Below are 16,568 nucleotides of genomic sequence, written 5' to 3'. Positions count from 1 at the left end.
CGGAACTTGCGGCTGCAGTGCCGAGCGCTTGGAGCGCCCTGTCGGGCTGGGCGGAGCGCCTGAGCCAGCGGCCTCCGCCTGGCCCGGCCGAGGAGGCCTGCCTCCCCGCCGCCCGGAACTTGCGGCTGCAGTGCCGAGCGCTTGGAGCGCCCTGTCGGGCCGGGCGGAACGCCTGAGCCAGCGGCCTCCGTCTGGTCCGGTCAAGGAGGTCTGCCTCCCCGCCGCCCGGAACTGGCGGCTGCAGCTTGGAGCGTTGGAAAAGACTCCTGGATGAAGCCCTTTCTCCAGGCAGAAGAGAAGCTGGGGGTTTGTGAGTTGACCCCAGGGCAGAAGAATCGTGGGCAGTGTGGAGGGATGCAGAATGAAGTCGGGCAAAATTAAGACACCCCACCGAAAATAAGACACCCTGTGTTTTTTTGAGGGAAAAAAGTTATAAGACGGTGTCTTAAAAAAGGGGAAACACGGTATATACAGTATTCCACATGTAGTCGTGCCATAGGTTTCTATAGCAGCATTAGGATGTTGGCAGCTTTATTTTCATTTCCTGCCTGAAACTCTGGAGAGCTGCTGCCAGTCCTTATAGACAGTACTGATCCCAGTGGACCAGTGATGCTCCTCAATATTGGTCAGCTTCGCCTGATGCTGTTTTATCTCTCCTATACATGCTCTATCACGCTTATTCCTGTCAATTTTTCACATTACTTAAGGTGAGAAGCACAAGTAGGTGGTTTGGGAATCACTATTTTTTATTAAATTAGGAGAGAAGGGGTAAAAAAAGCTAAATACGAGGAAGACAGCATAGTGTTTCTTTCACAGCAGAGCTCTCTGGTCCGAGACAACAAATGTTGTTTAACCACAGCTATTTATTTTCATGTCAGATCTGATATTTAAGTGTGACACTTATCTAAGCACAGGTTAAAAAGCAGTGACATCAAGCCTGTTGTTGAAAGGAGAGGAAGTTTTGTATACTTCTGGACAGATGATGTATTGCATTAGAGAAATGGCTGGTTATACCGGGATCTGGCTTTGGGCAAACACGCATTGTGATTATAGCTTTATCTCCACCAGTAGGCATCGGGGGCAATAATGGAACAAGGCAAGGCAGGGGAGAAAGGAAGACCTCACTTCAAAATATTTCAATAACTCATTAAGGAATAATCTGCCCCTTCTTCCTTTCGGCCCCTGCTGGCTGCCCTTGCAGCTGTCAGCCACTGACAACGGTCCTGTCAAGAAAAAAATGATAAATACCAGTTCTGGGGGAGGTGTTAAGCCATTAATGGTAATAAGAAACTTGCCAACATTCTTCTGATGGAAATCACAAATCAATCAGCCCCCCAGTAAGAAGCAGGTGAAGCCTAGAAATAAGGAGCTGGAATCACCTCCACTCTCTTGGTACCTAAAAAATACATAGCTTTAGAAAAATTTGAAACTATAAACTGGGGATAGGGGATAAATTTGATTCAGTTGACATTAAAAGGGGAACCTACCTCATTCACAGTTTCCAAAACAACTGAACCAAAATACACCAACCCTTAATTCTCACTGCTCTGAATTTTGCAATGCAATTGCAAAAGGCCCCATAATCTGCTAGGATAAAGTGTGCATACAAAATCACGTATTAGGAAAAATAACATACCTAATGCGTTATATTAGGGAAGATTTTAATTTGTAAAAATGTGTATATTGGGACTAATTTGTACTAATATGTTGAATTTTTATGAAGACTTTTTTATATAAAAATAATAATAACACCTCAAACTGATGTGGGAATGTGGGGAACTTCAGACTGGCATAATGAGAAACTAAGAGAAACTGAAAATGACATCCCTACCATAGACCTGCATTAATTTGTTTTATAATGTAATGCAGGAATATCCTTCATGTTGCAAAAGGAGGTTCAGATACCCGCCATGTGTTTTAAAAAAGACATGAGGAGGGCACATGGACTAGCCTCACCTCTCTCTGAGGCGTGCAAAGCCAGCTTCCATGCAGTCAGCTGGCATGTGCTTCTGTGTGCACCGAGAGATCTTCCACATGAGCGGGGACCCTGGCCCAACCAGTCCTGCCTCATATGGAGGAGCATACGTCAGCAGATTTACAGAGCCCTTCACACCCTGGCCAACCATAACAGATGGAGAAGAGGAATGGTTGCTGCAGATGTCAGTGGTGAGGTTGGGGCTGGTCTAAAGCAACTCTAAAACCCTTTTCATGCATTCTTTCAATGCATGGGGAGAGTCATCAGAACACCACCACCATCCTAGAATGTACGTAGCTCAGGCTCAGCCAATTAGCACGGCTCTGTACAGTTGTTTTGGATTATCTGGCCTGATCAGTGATGATGGGGAGTTGGCTGAGTTGAATGTGTTCAGCTGCCTCCATCTAGCCTACTCTGACTGGCAGGGATTTTTGCCAACCAGATGCTAACTTGAGATTATGCAAACAGTTTAACCTGAGACTTCCTGCCTATGGGCTATGATCCATCAGCTTCATGGGAGAGCATATGTGCTGTGAAAAGCACTGAGGTCAGGTTCTTTCTCCTCCCATTTCCTAGAGAAGAAGATTGATCAAATCAGTCTAAAGATGAGGTAGAAAACCTTCTTCTAATTACTATTTTTAAAGTGTTTTCTGATGAAAAAATTAATAGGGAGAACAAAGGAAGCTGATTCATGCTGGGTCAGTTTAATTGCACATCTTGGCCAGTATTGTCTACTCTGACTGGCAGCAGCTCTCCAGGATCTCAGGCAGAGATATTTCCCTTGCTACCTGACCCTTTTTAAGCTGGAGATTCCAGGGACTGAATCCTTGTCACTGAGCCTACAACACCTGCGGGCATATTGAGATGAATGAATCCTACTTTTTATTGATTTAAGCAGCCAGTGCTAAAGTAGAGAAAAATGGATGCATTTATGTTGTCATATCACTAGCCTCAGCCCATTACGTATGTGTATACACCATGACCATCCTCATATTGTGAAGGGGGTGTTTATCATTTATTGTATTTATTTATACAATTTAAAGACTACCCTATAACTGGATATATCTGGATGACACGCAAGGATTAAAAGAATATTACAATGAAACGGAATCAATACCGTACCATTATAAAATCACAAATCATGTTAAAGCAGAAGACAGGAAAAGAAGCTTTGCAGCAACTAATTGATTTGAAATGGAGGGCCAAGGAGTAAAACCCACAGATTTAAAACTTGGGGTGTATTGAGTCCCAAGCTAACAGGACTAAAGCCCAGGACTGTTTTGCACCCAGCCTCTAATGTCTCAATTAGGTGTTTCATGATATATGACATACCACCAGTCAGCTGTTGGGTTGGACAGAACCTACAGAGGGCTAGGGAGAGGCAGCAGAGGCAAGCACTGTGGAGGCACCTCTGTCTATCAGCTGTGAAACAACTGTGGGGAAGGGAGATGAGAGACAGCCAATGAGAGTGCTGCGGGTCACCTCTGCTAGCCAATCAGCTCTGTGGGAAGAAGCCAAGCCAATTTCAGCTCAGCTCCAGCCACTGTGGCATAGCTGCCAAGTTTTCCCTTTTCTCGCGAGGAAGCCTATTCAGCATAATGGAATTTCCCTTAAAAAAAGGGAGGACTTGGCAGCTATGCACTGTGGGCAGCTTCCAACAGATATAAAAATGTAATCAAACATCAAACATTAAAAACATACCTGTACAGGGCTCCTTCAGATGTCTTCTAAAGTTGTATAGTGCTTTATCTCCTTGACATCTGATGGGAGGGCGTTCCACAGGGCAGACATCGCTACCGAGAAAGGTCCTCTGCCTGGCTCCCTGTAACGTCACTTCTCACAGTAAGGGAACTGCCAGAAGGCCCTCAGAGCTGGATTTCAGTGTCTGGGCTGAAAGATGGGGGTCTCCTGAAGTACAAGAAAACTTGAGGCTAAAGCATTAAGGGAAGAAAGGGAGCCCCCATAACAGCTCAGTGAAGACTGAACGTCCTCAGAGGTCATGGAATGCTGACTGCTGAGGGGAAAACAGGATGGAATGGAGTATTCTTGAATAGGGCATAGCCATTGGGAACACTGAATAGGAAACACACCACACTGCAATATTTTTTTGCAAGTCCCAGTCGTTATAGATAATAATAAAGAAATATTAAAAGTGCAGAATTGTGGTGACTACGACCAATGCCTGCCACAAATAAACAGAAATGGCTTTTGAGAGATTGACTCCAGAAAGGAAAAAGTATGGGCCAATGCTCTAAAATACCGTATTACATCTCTCTTCCCTCATTATTCCCCATGGTGTATGGAATGAATAGCAGTGGGTGAACTGCCTTGCATGCCATTTAGCTTCAAATAGGAAACATCTGAAAGGAAGGGTTTCACCATAGCGCTTGAAATGCATGCATATCGGAGAAAGTGCATCATTGTAACAAGGTGATAAGTAGGAAATTCATTTGCAAAGGAAACAGCTTCAAGCATCCTAATGAGAGGAATGCAACTCTGCAAAGTTCCATTTGAAATTTGTCATGTGCTGGGTTTTCCTAGAAGAGGACTGTTCCTCCCATACAATCTCATTTAAAAGGGAAATATAAATCCTGGGTAGATAGCAGATCTGGTATTTTCATGAGATCTGCTTGTCATCTAAATTAGGCAACGGGGTACCGATAATCTTTAATTAACACAACTAGTATCTCACCATTTTGCTGCACCGCAGCAATTCAGACCGTCAGAAACACAACAAAAGGGAGAGGGAGAAGACAAGCGCCTAGCATGGGACAACAACATTAGAAAATAATTGCCATGCAAATTGCGTTGATGACAGGAGTTGATTGCTTTTCTTCCACTCTATGAAATGAGTAAATTTAATTAGATTTCACTGTATTACACCATCCACTTATGCATATTTGGAACTTTCTCAATTTTGCATACTTTGCTGGCATGTCAAAGATTAAACAGAAACAGATTGGAGAGGAAGAGGAGGGAGGGAAGATAAGAGATTGGGGGGGCAGGGATGAGAAAGCATGGGACTTGTCCTTTCATACTCTAGTGGAATAATTGTGCTGCATGAAGAAATGTTGTGAGAGATGTTTTATTTATAGAAAGTTGGTAGTTTTCAAGAGAGAAGGCAAATATTGGTCAAGAGCTTTGGAAACTAAGGTACTCTTGCTTATTTAAAATATGCTATCTCATAAAATGATCCAGATGTGGGAACTAGTCTAGTCACTGGTGCAAAGGTAATGGTCACAAATAACTGGAAGAAGAACATACTTCCTATTGAGTCTGAATGGATCAAAATGGTTTGTTCCATTGTGCCATGATCAAATCAATTTAGACTATGTCTAAATCCTCCCAATACGCTTATGGAGAGAGAGGGTTGTTTTTTTTAAAAAAAAATAAAGCTCAGGAATAATGTTTATTGACAATTATCTGCATTGCCAAATCATGCCCTGAATTGGATCAGAGGGGAGGTTTGCACCACATTACTGTAGAATCTTTTAAAGAAGAAAATCGTTTTCAATCCTAACCCTATCTACTCGGAGGTAAATCCAAAGGGGAAGTAAATCCTAGGTAATTGGGGCTAGGATTGCAGCCTTAGCAAGGGGAGCAAAAGCTGGGGCAATGATCCACTGCCTCCTCCCAATCTTCCAATGGCTCTCTTGGGCAAAAGAAGAGTAAATCAGCTGCCCATAATCACCATTTGCCAACCCCCACAGAGAGACATAGCCTTTTTGCAAGCATGCATACCGGCCAAGTTGCTGTCGGAGAAATAAGGGACCGGGCCGGAAGTAGCAGACCGGAAGTAGCGCTGCCGCCATTTTGGAACTGGGCGGAGCATGCTCAGAAGTGACTTTTGATGCTGCTTTGTCCAGTTCCAAAATGGCCGCCACGCCAGAAGTCGCACTGCAGCCATTTTGGAACTGGGCAGAGCAGCATCAAAAGTCACTTCTGAGCATGCTCCGCCCAGTTCCAAAATGGCCATCGCGCCAGAATAAACCGGGGGAAAACAAAAAAATCCATTTTTTCAGCTAGGAACAGCTGGAAAAACAGGGATTTCTCGGGGAATATGGGAGAGTTGGCAGCTATGAGCATGTGATCTAAAACTTAAAATCAGGTCTAGTTTGACTCTTACGTACATATATAGCCTTCTTTTTTTAAAAAAAAGACAAAGAAAAGTACAGGAAAGTAAGTCACTTTTGGTTGGTAAAGGACAAAAATAATTACTAGCAAAAAAAAGTCAAAGTCAAAGTCAAGAAATAGAAAAGAACAAAAAATGAATGTTCCTAGACTAACAAATATACATTTCGGTCCTTGTTTGCTTACTTATTCATGTTATTTCCATCTTGCCGAGTAATTCTCTGGTGAGAACTGGATTGTTCTTTTCTCATAACCTTTTCATATTTCTAGCTTATCTCATCTTGTCTCAAATAGTGTGCGCAGCAATGGCTCATTACTTAGGAAGGGCATGACTGCTCGTGAGCATTGCAATGATGGTAGGAAGGCAAAAAAGTTAAAATTATTTATTTTTCTCTGCAGAAGGCAAAACAAGCCCCCCCCCCCAATTAGTAGGTAGCTTGGAAACTCCATAATGTTTCTGAGGATGATTTCATTCAAACTTATATCAAGTAGCCGCAGTGGCCCTTTTTTGACGTATCGGCTTACTATACCAATATGCATAAACTCCCATAAAAACAAACAAAGAAGAGGCCTCTGCCGGATCAGGTCAAAGGTCTATCTAGTCCAGCCTCCTGCTCTCACTATTAACCTTCAGACATCTTTCGAATACCCTTCTGGTGGCAACACGCCCATTCAGCTGTTTGTTTCCCTTTTCTAGATGAGCCAATCGTTACTGTGATTGATTTGTGGTCTTTGACCCAGCTTTGACAATTTATGTGATTGGGTGGTATTTAGAAACTTTTGTAAATTTGTTGTTTAGTCGTTTAGTCGTGTCCGACTCTTCGTGACCCCATGGACCATAGCACGCCAGGCACTCCTGTCTTCCACTGCCTCCCGCAGCTTGGTCAGACGCATGTTGGTAACTTCAAGAACACTGTCCAACCATCTCGTCCTCTGTCGCCCCCTTCTCCTAGTGCCCTCAATCTTTCCCAGTATCAGGGTCTTTTCCAGGGAGTCTTCTTTTCTCATGAGGTGGCCAAAGTATTGGAGCCTCAGCTTCAGGATCTGTCCTTCCAGTGAGCACTCGGGGCTGATTTCCTTCAGAATGGATAGGTTTGATCTTCTTGCAGTCCATGGGACTCTCAAGAGTCTCCTCCAGCACCATAATTCAAAAGCATCAATTCTTCGGCGATCAGCCTTCTTTTATAAATTAAATAATTAAATAAAATGTTATAAACTCCTTAGCAACAACCTTGCAGACAGTTTGGCTGCTGAAATTCCACCATATCCGACCTCTAACTGTCCTCAGGAAGGCAGCTTGGACTTAACCAGAACTCACATTTTGACATGCAGAGTAGTGGGTTATACTGCCCCATGTGCTCTTTCAGACATGAAAGTTTTGGGAAGCCAGCAGCAGTTATTGTATTATTATTATTATTATTATTATTATTATTATTATTATTATTATTATTATTATTATACCACCCTATACCTGGAAGTCTCAGAGCGGTTCACAGAATAAAATATTTAATGAAATAAGTTAATTATCCAAATGCAGAATTGCAAAAAATAAAATAAAATGCTTGTTTCTCTCCTACTGCTTCCAACTACAAAGCACTAGAGCCACAGATTTCATTATTAGCATTCTCTTTCTTTGAAGTCACTGAAGATACATATCACATAGATGGCGAGTTTTTAACGTATTGTGACAGCAGCTTAGTTTTCCAGGTTCATATACCCTGCAGTAAAATACAACTGATCTATTTGTCATTTTCCCCTGTACATGCACAAGAAGGATGTAAAAATGTATTATTTGAGCATCATTTATCTTTCATCTGAAATGATTGCCCAATTTGACCTTGGTCCCCCCCCCATTACTGCCCATTGTTATGTAGCCTGAAAGAAAATAGGTTTTAAATGCCAAAGGTAAGCAACAGAAAATGTGTCCTTAAAAATGCTCAATGACTTGTCAACCTGTTTCTACCTAGAAGCAATGTGGAATCTATTCCACAGATTCCACATTTGCTAAAGCCTTTTTCATGCATCATACCTGTGTTTATGAGTGTGCACATGGGAACGCAAGTGTTGGCGCAATCATATCTAATGGTCCTGCTGCAACCTCCACATGACCTGCTGCATTTCCCTTCCCTGCCACATGTACAATTGAACATGCATATGGCACATGAAAAGTGTTAATGTAATCGCAGTCAGGCAGAAAATGAAGGCCCTTTCACACAGCTATGCTTCCATTCAGTCACACGCAAAACAAACATCAGTTGTCTTAACCTTTTTCAACAGGCTCAAAGAAAGAAGCACAGAAAGATCAAGAGGCCAACAGACCCACAGTTTCATCCCCTAAGAGACTGGTTGTATCATCCACCAAGCTCCACTCACCAGGTATGTATAAACCAAACACACTTGTTTTTAAGGACTGCTTGAACTTTGCCAATATTTAACGTGCATAAATATTGTGTGTCGGCAAAAACTTGTGCCATTGAAAGGAAGCATGCACCAAAAGCTGTTCTATTCGAAACGAGTCAATGCTATTTTTCAAACCAAAGTTCAGCAGGCACATAGACATCCGCTGGTACCGCACTGATGACCCATGAGTTTGGTAGTCCTGGTCAGGTAAGTGAGTCCCTCCCAAATCAACTTGTGAAACCCAGAGAATCCAGTTCCGACATCTCATTAGTAAAAGGAATGGGAAGCAAATTATCAAGAGGTGAACTTGCTTGGCTACCCCTCTGACTATTCTGCTGGTGGTGTGAGGAGGAGGAGGTTGTTGTTGTTGTGCTGGTTCACTTCTGGTTTTGACTCTCAGGTCAGTAAGGAAACTTAAAATGGCTGTGCTTTCACTCTGAATTTCCATGGAGTTGGTATCTCAACATGAAATATTACTGTTGATTTGGTTCTCTGATGGAATGGGTGAGAGGAAGAGGGTTCTGTACACTGATTTGTACATGAACAGAAAATCTATAGCCCTCCCATCAGATGTCAAAGAGAAAAACAACTACCAGACTTTTAGAAGACATCTGAAGGCAGCCCTGTTTAGGGAGGCTTTTAATGTTTAATAGATCACTGTGTTTTATTTTTCTGTTGGAAGCCGCCCAGAGTGGCTGGGGAAACCCAGCCAGATGGGTGGGGTATAAACAATAAATTATTATTATTATTATTATTATTATTATTATTATTATTATTATAAATGGCCATCTGTCAGGGGTTCATTAGCTGTGATTCCTGCATTGCAGAGGGTTGGGCTAGACAGGGGTGCCAACCTGAATAAAATATTGGGGGAGGCAGGTAAGTCCCTCCCCACATAATAAATAATAGATCACAAGACCATTTGAATGGCAATGCCCGTCAAATCTAGGGGGACCTCGGCCCCTAGGAGTTGGCTCCTATGGGACTAGATGACCCTTGGGGTCCCTTCCAACTCTAGAATTCTATGATTCTCTGAAATAATATACTTCAAACTTGCAGCTTGTTCAGCAGGCAAACTCCGTTATGCCACTTGGCAAAGCAAATTATGTCCGTTTAAGTCTTTGAATGGAATAAGCCATTGTTGTTAACTGTTTAAAATAAGGCAAACTATTTGAAACACATGATTAGACATAAGCAATCAACAACTCTTAACAGTGGTGGCGGTGACAGCAACAAACCCCTCATAGCAGTAATGGGTCATTACATTCCTACAAAATTTCAGTTATTTCTACAGATACCTTCAGAGGACAAATATAATCCTGATATATTGGCACCTGTGCATCAGATACATGACTGCACCTAGCATTCTTCCTTCCGCTCAGTGTCAACAGACCCACCGCTGAATTGCGGAAATTGTATTCTAAATCGCTCCATAATTGGAAAGCCAATAGGTGGGGAGGGGAGGGCCAGAGGAGCTGTCTCCACGGGAAGACGAGAGGCAGAGGCACCAAGTTTTGTGCATACATACATGATTCTGTCGGGCTGCAAGGTTTAGCTACTAATCAGTTAGATTAATTGAGTGGAACATTTCTGATAGGTTATAAATAATGACCCCAATAAATCAAATTTAAATTACATTTTTATATAGGAGCTTACAAAAGCCATCAGGAGTGTGTGTGGGGGGGGGGGGTTGTGTAGACACTATCAAAGAAAAGCTATACCTCTTTCTTACTCGCACTGGAGGAAGTGCTCTTCTAAGGACTAGATGAGGTGTAACACTGATTGCATGTAGGCAATTAATGTGCATAATTATTTTTTTAAAAAAATGTACATTGCTACTGTATGGATCAGGACCATGATATGTGGGTGGGGGTTGTGTTTTCCCGACAAATCTCTCTCTCTCTCTCTCTCTCTCTCTCTCTCTCTCTCTCTCTCTCTCTCTCTCTCACACACACACACACACACACACACACACACAAATGTAAACACCCCTAATATTAGTTCTGCAAGGGAAGATTCCATTAAGTTGATTATTATTGATTTTATTGGAATTTGTAGTGATTTTATTGTGTTTTTAATTATTTCTATTGGGCCATGCAGCAGGTTTTAAAGAAACCTCTCCATTTGCTATGGGCCTGATAGCTGTGTGTGTACAACCACAACCACACACACGCATACAAATCCTGTAGCGGCTATTTATTTTTTATTTATTTTTAAAAGAAACATGCAAGTTGATTGCTTATTTGTAAACTGCTTTGAGGTCTTTTATTCAATTATGTGGTGCATACATTTTTAAATAGTTTTTTTTTAATGTAGTTTGATCCTGTGATAATCCATAATGCAGAAAATATGTGCATAATCTAAAACAACAACAATCCGGAAAGTATATCCTTTTATTCAGAGCTATTTTTATTCAAATGCAAAACCTAAACTGACTTTTATCAGTTAAAATTTAGACAATTAACAAATAAAAAGTTTATTTTGACAGCCCTTTGGGGGTTGCAAAATTTGACATGGAGTACCAGAAGATGTTTAATACTGTACTGCAAATATTTTTATTAGCCTTTTCAATAGCACTTAGCGGCCATAAGCCATTTTCAAATTTCACATGCTTCAGTGCCATTTATCTCAGCAGGACTCGGGCATCCATAACCTTGCCCTAGATTTTGACTTATTACTTAAAATTAATAGGATTTTTTTGAACCCAGAGTCTCACCTGACCCCAAAAGACACTTTTTGAAATAGAATTGCATCCTTTCGTAGGCTTGAACCCTTTGTATAGCATTTCCCCCCATCTTTCAAAAAAGTGAAAACAAATTATCCTCAATTTAGTGGGAGTTAAAAGGATTTCAAGGAGACATCCATTCAGTCTTTTAAAAAATGGTACTTGGATGTTCATAATAACCTTCAGGCATTGTGTTTCTTCTTATGTGTTCATGTAGTAAACTGAAGGTTATATGGGTTTACATATGTATGGGTTTACATATTTGCTGCATTGTGCTGGATTGAGACTCTTTCAGGGTTAGGGTAGACTAGCCTTTCCCAACCTGGTGCCCTCCAGACATTTTGCATTATACCTCCTATCTTCATAAGCACACAAGAAGAGCGTGCCGAATCTAGTCCTGCATCCCCTTCGCACAGTAGCCAGATGAATGCCTATGAGAAGCCCAAAAGCAGGACCGGAACACAATATCTCACTCTCCCCACCTGTGACTCCCAGCACCTAGTATTCAGAGACTTACTGCCCCAAACAGTGGAGGAAGAATATAGCAATCATGACTAGTGTCCACTTATCCTCCATGAATTTGTCTAATCCTCTTTTAAAGCAATCCAGATTGGTGGCCATCACTACCTCTTGTGGGAGTGAGTTCCATGGTTTAACTGTGTGATGAGTGAAGAAGCACTTTCTTTTGTCTGGGATAGAATTGAAGAGTTTGAAGGGACCCAAGAGTCGTCTTGTCCAACCCCCTGCAATGCAGGAATATCAGCTACAGTATCCAGGACAGATGGCCATCCAACCTCTGCTTAAAAACCTCCACAACCTAAGAGAGTCCACAACCTCCCAAGGGAGACTGTTCCACTATTGAGCAGCTCTTACTGTCAGAAAGATTTTTTTTCTGTATGTTTAGTCAGAATCTCATTTGGATGAGTCTTGACACTCATTTAGCTGGCCAGATACCACTATCTTGATCACCTTGTCCAAGAATGAAATATTTGTTACCAGGCAGTAGCTATTTAAAACCTTGGGGTATTAGGAGGGCCTTTCAGAAAGTGTCCCAGCACCACTTTAACTTTATTAAAGTCCCATTGTGTTTGAATAAATAATGTGTCTATTCAAAGCATGACAAAGCCTGGAACCGACCATCGAAAAGGCTTTTCAGTGTTTCCTTTAATGTGCAGTAATCCTCTCCGGTAGACTTACCACTTGTATTATTTTATCCTCAAAATCCAAACCTTGCTGTTCAAGTGACTGAAAATATTTTAAAGCAGTCATGTCTGTACCCATTAATATGTCTCATTCTGCTTCTCCGTAACACCCCAGAATTTCACAGCTGTTAAAGGAGCGTGGCAGAAAGGAATTTTGAATTAGTCCCGGCACCAGGAGTGCATTTTCTGTCCTCTATGTGAAAACAGCAGAATGGGGACAGAATATGCATACTGAGTTGTTCTTTTAGCCCCAGGTGAATAGAGGAGTTCAGGTTTATCCCTAAGGACAAAAACCACTGTTTAAATTACAAGGACATTTCAGAGTATTTGGAAGGACAACTTAAAGGCTCGCACTTCAAATACTGTAAGGCTGTGGGGAATTGGCGAAGACGGTGGACAAAATTTCAGGGAATTTTCCTTAATTAAATCCCAGCCAATTTAGCTGCGGAGTCCTCAAGGAAGTCACTGCGAAGCAGCCTCACTGACCTTGCTATTGTACAACTTTTGTTGTCAAGTGAATTCTAAGCATTTCAGAGACTAAACATGCGTCTCTCCAAGCCCTGCTGTGGTTTCTTTTATCCATAATCATAGAGAAGATGCGCAGCTTGATCCTAGAGGGATTCAACAGCAGGTACAGCAGAGGTTCGGAGCAACTATAAGTAATATCCAAAGTATGGCAAAGGCAGCATAGAAATAATTGGCCCGTATAGCGCTGTGGTCTAAACCACTGAGCCTAGGGCTTGCTGATCGGAAGGTCAGTGGTTTGAATCCCTGTGATGGGGTGTGCTCCTGTTGATTAGTCCCAGCTCCTGCCCACCTAGCAGTTTGAAAGCATGTCAAAGTGCAAGTAGTTAAATAGGTACCTCTGGCAGGAAAGTAAATGGCGGTTCCGTGCGGTTCACTTAATCATGCTGGCCACATGACCTGGAAAAACTGTCTGCGGACAAACACCAGCTCCCTCGGACAGTAAAGTGAGATGAGCGCCACACAACCCCAGAGTCATTCACGACTGGACTTAACTGTCAGGGGTCCTTTACCTTTTACCTTATGCTAACGCAAGCCACCCTGACCTCCCACTTAACTCTCTGAACAGAAAACAATTTCTTAAATGCCAAAAATCCACAACGGCAGCTTTGAACTGGCAATACAAATCTACCGCGCCCTCGGCTTAAGTCCTTTACAAAAATACGCCAATTACTCTGGTCACTTTCACATGTAGAGGCAAGCCAAGCAACTCACCTTAATAAACCATACCGTGCAGGAAACCCAGTCATTGCCACACACTGTCCTTTTCCAGACATTATTATTATTATTTATTAAATTTGTATACCACCCTTCATCCATAGATCTCAAGGCAGTTCACAGCATAAAAATACAAAAACAACAACAACAAATGTAGTAGACATGAGTAGATAAAACAAAGCACCGTAGCATGATGACCAAACTCAGGACTGTGGTTTGTTTAACCTTAACAAGCCAGGATCGCTAGCTAGCCCTAAGCCATATAGCTGCTTGTGGGCTTGCAAATCCTGGCTTCTTAGGGTGAAACAAACCACAGTTGGATAACAAATCCATCTGAGATATGAAGCAAGAGCAATCTGGCTATGTGCATGAGTACACAGTTCATGTGCAGTATGTTTTATTAAGCCACACCTCTTGGCTTAGTGCTATGTGCAAATGCAGCCACTGCCTCCCCATTTTGCCCCATTTGTCAATCAATCAATCAATCAGTAAGCTTTATTTGCATAGCTGACAGCCATAGCAACAGAATACACGCAATATACAATTTAAAACAACATGGATAAAAGGATCAGTCATATGATTCTCGTTTAAGCCCTTAGTGTCATTGCACCCTCGATGAATCTGGCAACTTGTGTTGTTCTCAGGTCATTTTGATCTGATAGAAGAAAGAACAATGTGGCCTCAATTGAGTGGCCTGGGATAGTTATGAGTAGTGGTGTAATTAGATCGAGCCGCAAGTCTTTATAGAGGGGGCATGACAGAAGGATGTGAGCCACTGTTTCCGTGTTGCCGATTCCACAGGGGCAGAGAGTCGTTTTTCCGCTGGAATCTTTTGAAATCTGCCCTCGAGTACGGCAGAGGGCAGCACACCCAATCTGGCTAAAGTAAAAGCACGTCTGAATTTAGAGATGGTTAATTTATACAGATACATTTATCCTTTCTGTCTGGAACTCTTGCTTGGCACATCTGTGCTGCACAAAGGCAATACAATGGCATTGTAGGTAGCAGCTGCAACACAGGCAGTAGTATCCTCATCTAACAAACATACTGGGATGCTGGCACCTGGTTGTGTCATCTGCTTCCTCCATGCAGCAGTTCATTGGATGAGACTTTAGCAAATGCACATAATTTTACGCGCAAGATAAACATACCCCGGTTGTTTTGATTATTTACATCAGGTTCAAGCACCAATTCACATTACAACAGGAAATACAAATTCACTGAGAACCAGCATCTGATCAGGCACACATATGTGTCAAAGTGCATAGTAGCCCAAGCTAGCTAAGTTTTTTTTAGCACTTGAGGTAGAAAATCCCACAAGTGGCTCTCCCTGGGACTGAAAATACAATTTGCTTCCCTCTCAATAAGCTCTGCAGAGTTTATGGTTGATAAAGAGGATGGGAAAGAAAATGTGAAATTACCGGTAAGCACAGAGATTTGCAAAAACTGCACTGAAAAAATGTCTGTATGGAGCATCTTCAGCTGAATATTATTTAAAAGGTTGCATTCATTGTAGAAGGCTGTAATGTTTAGAGCAACCCCGAAGGAATGGTATGATGCCTTGCAATGTTGCAAAAATCTTCAACCATTGATCTCTCTGAAGATCTGCTGTGTAATCCATAGCTGTTTATAGCCTTAATTCTAGAGATGTCAGAGACTGTGACAACAGAAATGGGAGTGGAAATTGCCTATGTTCACTTATTTGTCCCATATCCGGAATTGAAACCATTCCACCAAATGCATTTGGAATTTGCTGTTGTTGATCAGTCCGCAAATGATATATACAAATGTGTAATTGATCACTACCCCCGCCCCATTTGCAGTTTGTTTCCTCTGCATTGAGATGAATGGTGTGGAATTACATAAGTAAGTAAGTAAAATTTAACCATAGCAGACAGTGGGACAAAAATGTAGCTTTCGTGAAGGTGAACTGCAGCAGAACAGAAACAACACTGCATACGGCAAATATAGAACAGAACAGAACAGAAAACGATGCCTTTTCACATCTCTAGTCAAGCATACATATTGGTGTTTTAAAATGTCACTGGGAAGAAGATTTTCCATTCCTTAGACTGTTTTCTCATTCACCCTTTCTAGATAAATTTGTCGCAAGTGCTCTTCAGCACCTGCAGTTTGTAAGAGGCTTGTGGCAGATCATTGGGCCACAGGAGATTCTGTTTGAAGACTGAGGTCAGCTGGGTAAAAACAATTGTGTAGAAAGGTGGTAGAAATATCTAGGGCAGCTGGGAGGTCTGGCTGGAATTACTGCCAAACTGTGTCCTGTTTCACAATAATTGTGTTTCTTGGCCTGTCAGACTGCATAGTGTGACTTCTATGTATTAGCTGGATCTCTTTTTTAAAAAGAAATAAAACCCAAGTGCTTTTATCTTGCTATGTTGCTAGAAATGAGGTCAGTGAATTCCTTGAGATTTGAAGCCTTGTGATAAAATTCAATTTATTCTTCTGGACAGTTGTGTGAAACACAAACCCACTCATTTGCAGCCTCCATTGAAGCTTCAGCATCAATATGCTAAAGGGTTATTTTAATTATTTCAGGCTTGACTACACCCTGCCTTTATTGTCTGTTGAAATGTCATTGCATGGCTTTTGCAGTGTCCATTGGGGTAACTAATAGTAAAATTTCTCAAAATCATGATAAAACATGTCTTGATAAACAATGGCTTATCACAACAAGAATAAGCTGAAGTAAGCCTCAGACTTGTCCTCTTCTGGCACAAACATGAGAAGGACTACAGAAACTATCTTCTCTGTTTTTTATTTAACCACAGCTTTTCATTTTGTCGGAATGTGGAAAAACCACCTGAACTATAGTTTGTTAAAACAAGCCAACTTCAAACCACAGTTCAAGAAGTTCACTTGTTTCGACAGACCA

The 16,568-nt window shown here is 41.8% G+C and overlaps 1 protein-coding gene across 1 annotated transcript in view; it reads left to right on the top strand.

Annotated features, from left to right (window-relative positions):
- The window catches only part of MTUS2 (microtubule associated scaffold protein 2), a 193,896-nt gene that overhangs the window by 128,781 nt on the left and 48,547 nt on the right, over window positions 1-16,568 (top strand). Inside the window, exon 5 of the mRNA XM_060273810.2 lies at window positions 8,384-8,482. Within this exon, the coding sequence (XP_060129793.1) occupies window positions 8,384-8,482 (99 nt within the window). The remainder of the gene's footprint in view (window positions 1-8,383; window positions 8,483-16,568) is intronic.

Source organism: Zootoca vivipara, chromosome 4 (genome assembly GCF_965207765.1).
Source record: "Zootoca vivipara chromosome 4, rZooViv2.hap1.1, whole genome shotgun sequence".
Lineage (NCBI taxonomy): Eukaryota > Metazoa > Chordata > Lepidosauria > Squamata > Lacertidae > Zootoca > Zootoca vivipara.
Note: the sequence above shows the minus strand (reverse complement) of the source record. Positions and strands in the feature narration are given on the sequence as shown.